This window comes from Dermacentor variabilis, chromosome 4 (assembly GCF_050947875.1).
Source record: "Dermacentor variabilis isolate Ectoservices chromosome 4, ASM5094787v1, whole genome shotgun sequence".
In the NCBI taxonomy this organism is placed as follows: domain Eukaryota; kingdom Metazoa; phylum Arthropoda; class Arachnida; order Ixodida; family Ixodidae; genus Dermacentor; species Dermacentor variabilis.
The window spans coordinates 15,171,370-15,181,372 of NC_134571.1; the positions used below are offsets into that span (position 1 = coordinate 15,171,370).

At 43.0% G+C, this 10,003-nt stretch overlaps 1 protein-coding gene across 3 annotated transcripts in view; it reads left to right on the top strand.

Moving 5' to 3' along the window:
* The window catches only part of LOC142578708 (uncharacterized), a 66,119-nt gene extending 58,684 nt beyond the window's left edge, over positions 1-7,435 (top strand). For all 3 annotated transcript variants that reach the window (XM_075688207.1, XM_075688205.1, XM_075688206.1), the window contains one exon: positions 4,018-7,435. In XM_075688207.1, the coding sequence (XP_075544322.1) occupies positions 4,018-5,670 (1,653 nt within the window). In that variant the 3' untranslated portion in view covers positions 5,671-7,435. The remainder of the gene's footprint in view (positions 1-4,017) is intronic.
* Positions 7,436-10,003: the final 2,568 nt, after the last annotated feature.

Consider the following 10,003-nt stretch of genomic DNA (forward strand, 5'->3'; position numbering starts at 1 on the left):
ATAGACACGAAATTTAAAAAATGAAACTCGGCTTCATTTTCTTTGTTAGTAATCAACCTCTTAGCCTGAAATTAACAACTGCAAAAAAATAATTTTGAAAGAATACTTTATCAGTTTAAATTGATGTAGTGTTTCTCTTTAGCATCTTTAACAAAACTCACTCACACTAGCTCGCAAAATATATTTTAAACTTAAGAACTCTGGCTTGCACACATCCAAGCTCTGACTTGTAAACAGACTTGCATGGGCTGAAGATCCCGCCGCTCACCCAAGGTGATTTCAAGAGTTTGCAAGTCGGAGCTTGAATGAGCGCAAGTTACTTGTCTTCTACACATAGCCCTGCGGCTTTGGAAGAGTGACTGGCGTAGTTGTTCATACATGGTGAGGGTACTCAAACACCTCAGATTTATAGACCTGGCTGATGACTAGGCCTCTTTTTTTCCTGCAAACACGGACTGGGGTTCTCACTCAGATTTGTGGTCAGGTAAGCATCAACTTGAAGCTCTTTCTTTGCTCCTTCAGAAAGAATTTAGTGCCACATTTTGATAGAAGTGGTGACTGGAGATCTATTAGCTGAGCATAAGGTCACAGGCCCAGCCACAGTGGCCACATTGTGATGGGGGTGGAACCCCAGGCAGTCAAAAAGTCGTCGTTTCGCCTGAAAGGCAAAGCATAGATCGCAATAGAAAATTAGTGAACAGCCATGTGAAGTAAGGATGGTAGTTTTATCAGCCGTTTAAACTTGTAAACATAGGCACACTAACTAAATTAACACGCATGGTGTCACGCATGTGCAAGCAAACACGAACACATCTCACTCAATGACCGCAGAAACTCTCCGTCAAAACGCTAGAGTGAGGAAGCGCAGCAGCAGCAGCGACTGAATTGACCTTCATGCTGCCTTGCATCAACGAGACCTTAGCCACGGAAACACAGCGCATGGTGGACTCTGTACCCATCGCAGATGGCTTTCAAGATGCAGTGGCTCGGGCGGGCGCACGTGGCTGCCCGGGCTGCCCAGGGTAGGATGCGCCCCGTCTCGCTACCTTCTCTCCCGGAGCCTTGCGTGTGACGGAAGACTGCGTGCTTCCTTCCCGCTTTCCTCCCTTGCTTCGGCAAGATTGATCCATGATCGCTGGTCCACCCTTGCACACTTTCACTCGCACATACAACATACACTGCGCGGCGACGATTTTATCACCCTTGGACTTTATAAGGAACCTCATGGCGATGGCGACGCTGACAGCAGAAATGCACCTAGAGTGTCTATATAATTGCTATTACAACAAATTTAATTCAGAGCCCTCTGCTATAGTGTCTGTTACAGCTCCAGTGTAGCTTTGAGGCATTAAGCTCCCTGAATTGATCAATTGCTGTGTGGTGGTTCCTGTGAAAAAAATTCATGACTAGGTACTTTCAGCATCTGCTAAAAGATATTGTAGTAAAGAGGCGTATCTCGGATGACTCCTCAAAAGTAACAAATTAACAAAACAAACTCCTCATTGCAGAAATCACTGAGAAGAGTTGTCAAAGTGCACTAAGTGCTTGTCGTGGTGCATGATCTCTTACAGTGTCTGTAGTCGAGGGAGATGAGATACATATGTAAATGCGATAATGATAGTGATTTTACTGGGTTGTGGACCCATGCAGTCATGGAATATTTGTGGCTGTGTCATGCTGGGCAGGAAAGAGAGAGCACACTGAACCCAAGTGCCATTCCACTGTTTCGCTTAATGCGAAATACACCTTGGTTTACGATAGAACAGCTTGAGAACGGCTTTGGCAATGAAATGCCTTCCCTTGATACATGCGTCAGTTGTTGACCCTTACATCAAGCCGTGGAATACTTGCCTGCCTGAATTATTGGAATACATTCAATACAGCGTGCCTTGCAACAGAGAAACCATGAAGACAGAGACCTCGGATGCTAAGTAGCCATTAATATAAACAAGGTGTGCTGGTTTGTTCAAGATGTGCTGCAGTCTTCATACCTTTGTTGGAATAAAGCATAGGTTGTTAGCAGTTGCAAGGCATTGAAGGAGGAGTGGAAGCACTACAAAGGGGATCAAAGGCAATATTTGATTGCCAATAACTCCACATCTGCTGCATTGCATTGAAGTACTTTTTGTGGCAAAGTACTTCTGAAATAAGGAATTTTTGCTTAAATGTTTTCTAAGCAACATTTGGCTATTGATACTTCACAGATCATACCTATGAGCTCGCAGCCATGTAATCTCCTAGTTATTGCTCGGGTTAGAATTTTTTTATCAGTGCTACCTCTTTAATGGCTATGGCATTGCAGTAATGAGCCCGACGTCACAGGTTCCATCCTGGCTGCGGCAGCTGGTTTTCAATAGGGGTGAAATAAAAAAGCACTTGTGAAGTTAGAGTTAGGTGCAGGTCAGAGAACCTCAATGGGTGAAAATAAATAAGCACTCGCATGGCTAAAAGTGCCGTGCAAGTGCTCGCCGTATTGGAGCCGCTTATAGCACCTGTGCTGCTCATGCAGGGGAAGTCTGCACACTGGCTGCTTCTTTACACCATTTTCTGATGTTTCATTTGAATTTGTGACCCCAGCCAAAATCTGGAACACAATGGATTAATTTCTGAATAACATAATTGGACTTTCTAGGTAATCAACGAAAGGGGGAGCTTGCCTTCACTGTTGTGCATCCCTCTTTATGTCATCATCATCATCTCTTATCACATCTTTACGTCCCTGTTCTCCACCCCCTGTGTGGTGTAACAGGCTAGAGCATGCTAGCTCAGGCCGACCTCTCCATCTTCCTTAAAATAAATTCTCTCTCTCTCTCTCTCTGCACTAACACCCCAAAATTTTTACATTCTGGCAGGCAGGAATAGCCCACTGTTCCTTTCATAACTGTGTCTGTTATCAGACATAAACACTTGCAAGCTGGTTGGCAGCCATTACAGACATATGGAAATGCAAGTTGACTTGAACGTAAAGTTGTTAGAAAAGTAAACAAAAGTGTATGACCATTACAAATTGTTCCAGTTTATCATAGACTATTTTGTTGAGTGTACACCACCACATTCAGTCATCCGGACAGCTCCGTACTATGCAACTTAGAGCGACAGTTTCCGTCAGCCAACCAGGAACTGGCTGCATGTTTAAGAGAAAGGAGGTGGTATTTCCAAATGTGCACCACCAATTTGTCTGTGATCCTTCTGTTCAGCCAGTACCATGCAACTCATACTTTTAATTTTGCACCTAGCATTTTCATAAGGCTGTGCAAATAGTGAGTTTTGAGACCGAATTGAATACAAATGAGATAGTCCCAGAAGCAAATTGAATTGAAACGAATATGAAATAGTTTTCAAATAGTTTCCGAATAATAAACAAGCCATTATCACAATTAATATAAAAGGATGTTCATCAGTGATGTTCAATGATGATCACATGCTAGTATTCCTAAAGTTAGCAAGTCTTAAAGTTAGTACGTAGTACATTATGAAGCCTTGCTTATGAAAAGCTTAAATGGAGCATTAGGAGCCAACAGTTAGTTTCTTCACATGCAAAGGAATCTTCAGGGAGTGTGAATGATCACTGTATATAGAGCCTCAAAGGTATGGTTACCTAAGTGAGGTAGCGAACTCCACTGCACAAGTTATTATGTTTATGTTTTATGTCTATGCTATGCCCGTGAGGGTAGAAATTTACCATACTTTTGTTCCAATTTTATATTTAACTGGCTGCAGTTTATGTTTTGAAATATTCAAAAGCATCAGGAAAATATTTGCATTCATGAATAGTTACTATTTGATTCAAAAGACCGAATCGAGTAGGACACTATTCATTTCATTATTCCGAAGTTTAGAATACTCGTGCACACTTACATTTTAAGCATGGAACATAAATCTAATGCACCCAGGGTATCACTACTCACACTATAGCTGGCATGGTGGTTTGCAAAGAATGAGCTGCAAGAAAATGAGTTTGTAAAAAAAATATTGTGGAATCTTACTATTATTTTTTTTTTTTTTGTACATCTGCAGGTTGAGCTTGAAGGACGACTCAAGAGCCAGGAAGCTCTCAATAAGGAACTCATGTCTGTTCTTGAGAAGGAGAGGAACCTGAATCAAGAGCTTACTGTAGCCATGGGCCAGCACGAGAAGAAAATTGCCCATCTGGAACACCAGGTGTACAAGTTACAGTCGGAAGAGAAGCACAAAGACATGCTAATTGAAGTTTTGACCAGTAAGGTGTCTCAGGGCACCACACTGGGGACAGATGCTCCTGGAGGGCACCAGCCCTTGCCACAGACTGTCTCCCACAGCACTTCACCCATTGAAAGTGGCAGCAAGGCTGACAGCGGCGTGCAGGGCCTGTCGTCCAGCAGCAGAAGCCACGAAGAGGTGTCCGTGTGCAGCGTTGCTTTGCAAGTGTCGCCGCAAGAAGGGTTGAAGTTGGACCAGACGTTGAAGGACTTCACATCACAGCTCAGTGAGAAAAAGGCTGCTGTGCTCCAAGCAAAACGACTGCTTCGAAGCACAACCAACGAGCTTCAGAAACTCACAAAGCTTGCAGAGGAAAGAGCTGAGCAGCTGAGGCGCCTGCAGTCTCGGATGCAGAGCACCTCGACGGTGGCGTCCACCCCTGGCAGCCGAGAATATAAAGCCAGTGATGACGATGCGTGCCATGTCCGCTCGACCAGCAGTGGGTTTGTGCCTTTCTCAGCAGCTCTTCCCTTGTCTAAGACTGTCAGGAAAGTATGCTACAAGAAAGTGGCTGCTACTCCAAAGGAATCACTCAGCACTCTTGCAAGTGTGTCTAGCATACAGAACAATGTTGAAAGTTCTGTGGGTCCACCTCACCTTGAACTTCGCTTAGAGGAAATGTCCTGTGTTTCTGATGATGTCTTTGAATCTACTTGCTTGCGTGAGAAATGCTCAGCAGCGAATCGAAGTTCCATGTCCAAAGCAGTGTGTCGTCTGCCTCAGCCTTTAAGTAGCACGCATGAAATGGGAAATGTTGAAACACCACACAAGCTGCTGGCAGATTGCTTTCACTACCTGAAAGACGAATCTTACGTGTCAGATGCTGTTTTGAAATCTCATAGTATTGACGATGATGACCAAAGATCAGAACGCATGTTCAGTTTTGGTTGCAAACAGGCAACATCATTATTAGATCAATCTTCAAAAGCTGTCACTCCCATCAGAACCTCTGTGGAAGCAGCTGACATGAAGAAACAGAACACACTTAGTGCTTCTACTGCTATAGAAGACAAGAGCCCGGTACAGAAGACAATATCGCGTAGTCCATGGGAACAAGATCAGTGTTGCGGGAAGAGAAGTAGCGGCCATGTCATCCAGTCCACTCCTTCATACGATTTCCCACTGCTTGGCAAGAGCAAGGTCTGGAATTATGTGCCCTGTGATTGCAAGAATCCGACTATGAAGCCTACTTGTAGTAACGACAAGTCGTGCATTTCAAGTGTGCAGAAGAAAGGGGCACGGAGATCCCTCACATTTTCAGAAGAAGGAGTGTGTCCTACAGCTCTGTTCGCACATTGTTCTGCTGGGGCATCGGACATTTCATTGAGTGTCCCGCAGGAACATTCTTTTCGTGGTCTGCCCCATTCGGCGCCGGTTAATGTCACAGTTCACGTGCAAGCTTACCCAGAATCTAAGGGTTTTCATAGATAATGTTTTCTTAACTGCCTTTTCATATATATATATATATTTTTGTGTGTTGGCAGGTTTACATGGTACCAAACTGTTTTATATGATGGGCCTTGTGAATAATGCACTATCTTCTCTATTTTTTTCATGGGCTAAATGAATTTTTAACTTTTTTCTAGCTGTTTAGTGGGCAGTGTTCTATAAAAACTACATAGCAGAATGGTGTTGACATATTTTTCGAAGGACTGCTGATAATGGTCTAAGCAGCGAGCGTATGTATCAGTAGAATGTGCTCATAAGCATGAGAATAGGAGGCATCATTTATGGCTTGGTACAAATGTAATTTTTGTCTTATACACCTGTCACTTGGACAGTATGGTGGCATCTGTTTTTTTTATAAGATTTTTTTGCCCATGCTCTCACCAGCCTAGTGTTGCTGGTGTTGTGCAAGAATGCGTACTTGTTATACTGGGCTGGTTTTAAAAGTGCAATGTAAAGAGCATTTACCCTGTACAGCTGCTTTTTAAGCATTGTGCCATTTTGTTAATATAATATGAAAGGCACTTCGAAGCTCAGAAAAAGCTCGGCCATATTCTTGCCCCCATAGTAAACCATTTCCAAGCCCTTCTGTGAGTATCAGTCCTCGCTTAACAGCTACCACACCATACAGGAGCAATGCATTCTTATGTTGCTCTGTAGAACATGTTTCAGTTAACTGTGCTAGACTTAAGCATAAACAAACGATGCGTTACATGAGGATGAAAGAAACCATAAAACTGCGCATTCTCCAGTGTAGGAGCATTTTATATATATTGTAATTAGCAAGATAGCACTTAGTCAACTTGTTTTAGCCAGAAATGTGGGAAGGTTCTAGCTTGTCATGGAAACATTTCTGCGAAGTGAGAAGACTTCATTATTTGTACATTTCTTCAAAGTGCCTTCCTAAAAATCCTTCCTGAAATGCCTGCCCATGCATTTCATGAGGGACTGCGAGATTGCCGCTGTGGCTGGCCACTGATGTCACTGTACATCTGCAGTGACCTTCCTTCAGCTTTTGCACACTTCTTCAGAAATTGTGTCGCAGTGTATTAATGCAAATACATTGCAAGTGTGATGCCCTACAGCTTTCTATTGGGCAAAAAGCTGATTTGTTAAATGCTACATTGTCGGTTACTTCAAATAGCATTGCATGGCCTTCGTCTGCTCTCATATGTGCACAGGAGATCAGCATTCGGATGTCTGGTCCTAGTAATAGGACATGCCCAAAGACCAATACAACCTAGAGGTGTTACATATATTTTTATTACAGAAACATACAAGAAATGTGGGTATTCACGTGGTGGAATCTCTCTTCCTGTGGTTTAACGGAGCTTCTCCCACAGAGCAAATTATGGTGCGCAAGATAAATTATTACACTTTTCTCAATTTGTTCAACATGTGGAAGGATTCTTTTCTTTTTTTTTCAAGATCAAAAGCAAAATCACTAAATCTTGGTAGGTACTTTCAGGGTTCCGTAGTTAATTGGCATATTTTGATTGGTGTGGTTATCACTTTCCGATAAGCCACCTTCCCATGACGTATCTTTTGTGCCACTGTTTTGCTTCGCATTCAAAACTGCAGGGGTGATACATTGATGCAGATTTTGGGTGCAACTTTGTACATAATATATAGAGATACTGTAAATATACTGTAATAATCTGAATAGCTGTTTGCATTACCTGTTTATTTGATGAAAGAAAAGTGTGGTAATGTCTATGTGGAAATAAATTGTGCCTTAATAGCCTCTTTATTCTTTGTTTACTTGTGAGTTCTTACATAAAATCTTGCTAAGTTGTACCTCATGTACATCCTAAACACACTGGCCCTATGAAAATGCATGAAATGGCTGCTCATTGTGTGGAGGATAAATGAGGGCTGGAATTGGCCCAGACGTAGAGGCACAGTGGCAGCATCGAATGTGTGCATAGTTCACTGTGCACCATCATAGTGGCATAGCCAGCAATATTTTAGCGTGGCAGCTCAAACTTGGTAAGGGGAGTAGTGTTGCACATCATTTTATGCCAGAGATCCCATGCTTTTGTCACTCGCGCAATATGGCAGCTACATCAAGTCGAAGGTCTCTTCTACTGAAGCGCCTATGCACCCGTTTGCATTGGGTCGCGTGCTATTGGTGGTTGTGCTTCCACGATAGTGGCTGCACTACTGGTCGTGCCTCGTCATCCCACAAACCTGGTACACAGAAATTTCGGGGGGAAGGGCACATGTCCGTTGTGACCCCCCCCCCCTCTTTTGGCTGTGCCCCTCATCACCATCTGCACTTCCTCTCTCTTTCTCTCCTTGTCGCTTCCCTTTCTCAAGTGGCAGACCAGAAACAATTCCTCTGGGCCAACCTGTCTGCATTTCTCACATTAGAAATGTTCTCTCTCTGCTTTTGTGATTGTGTGTGCACACAGATTCAAGTGTGTTCAATGACCACTAGTATGTAGAAGTTCACTCATTATTGTTAATCCTCAGGGAGTCTCAAAGTTAGCAACTTGTGATGAAGTGCCTCTGAGGCACTGACACCATGAGTGGGTGCCTCATTAGAGTGAATTGTAGCAATGTGTTGTGCTGCGCTAAAACATTTTGATGTCTGCAGTACGACCTTAGGTGAAATGGAAAACGTGACATGTTGCTTTTCTTGCAGCTGAGGGTGCACCAAGAAATCTATCACTTGAGGGAAACAATGTCTGTATTAGACAGGAAATCCTGACCCTGTATGATGTCCAGACCGTCGTAACATTGAATACATACAATCAACTCTGGCTTGTGTGCATATGCACTGTGGTGCCATACCACATACTTTTCCTTGAAGAAATTTCCAGTCTGCTATAGTGAGTGGAAACCTCTTTGGAGTGCATTTTTTTATCTTAAAGAAAGACTTGTAAATTTAGAAACACTAGGGGGAATACCTTGTAATGAAAATTTTCCGGTTTTTCTTGCTTCCTGCCATGTGGCTCTATGTGAAGATATCGTTAAAGCAGCATGAAGCAGTATCTTTGGTTGCCGACTCAAATTAAACGAAATTGCTTCTTTTTTCGTGGAAATTTGTTTTTGATTGACCGATAACTCAAAATATTTACAGTCTCTTTTGTGCAGAAAAACTCGCCAGCAAGTATTTATTTGTATAAAAGATAGAATTCTAATTTAACAAAGTAAAGTGATGATTATACTGGCTTTGTTATAGAACGGTTTAACTACTCGGTATAGCAAACACTCCAAAAGGCCCCGATACGCTGGGCAGTTGCACGCATCCTGTGACAGTTGCAGCACGTCGCCTATGGAAGACCTATGTAGCATAAATCGGATATGCCTGCCCTAGACGGGATATGTTTACTGTATTTGCATGATTCTAACGTGCACCTCTTTTGAACAAAAAATGAGTTCAAATTTTCATGTCTTTACAATCGTAACTAACTATACTCAAAATCAAAAACAAAACTGATTCTTATTAAAAGAAGAAAAAAACTCTATGCAAGGTAGCTAGCCATACTCCCATCAAACAGAATTTTTTTTTTTTCTGCCTTGGTTTGCACTCACCATTTTCGAGTTTGCTGCGCATGTGGCATTTATGATGCATTAGATGAAACTGAAGACTGACTGTGGTCAATAGACAGTGAAAAGGAGGTGTCATATGACTTCGATAGAGAGTAGCCCCTAAGGTTCAGCTGTGTACTTGTTTGTGCGCATTTGTACGTTCCATAAAAGTGTTTCAACATGGTAAACATCAACTCGGGTTTCATTACTTGATGTGCACGGTAGAATCGGCACCAAGTTAGTTTTGGGATATGTTGGCGGTAATATAACAGTGCATTACAATCAGGGGCGCGGTAGAATCGTGCAAATAAGGTAGTATGTTTCAAATATATCCAGGCGCAACATTCTTGGAACATGATCTGGATGGCCGTTTGCCAGTCGTCATAAGGTTGATTTTATTGCGATAGCAATTGTATGGACACTACAAGCGAATTCCCACTGTCGGTGTTGCCGTGATGTTCTGTATAAAGTCTCAAGTGTGATAACATCACGGCCGTGTGCTGTAGGTACGAAGGAAAGCTTGCGAGGAGGAGGCGAAAAGGATGGTGCCTTGATGCGGCAGTGTTATTTGTGCGCGCTAGAAGGGGGCGGGGGGAGTGTGCAGGATAGTGCGCATCTCCTCTTCTACTCCAGCTGAGTGCTGCGCGGGCAGGTAATTTGTGGTGGGTTTGAAGGCTAGGCGACCTGAGATAGCTGATGGCTTCATGGGGGCTGTGTTCTCGCATGCTTGGTTTGCATTTAAGCGAGTGGAAGCATGAAGGATAATTCGCTCGCCTCTCAT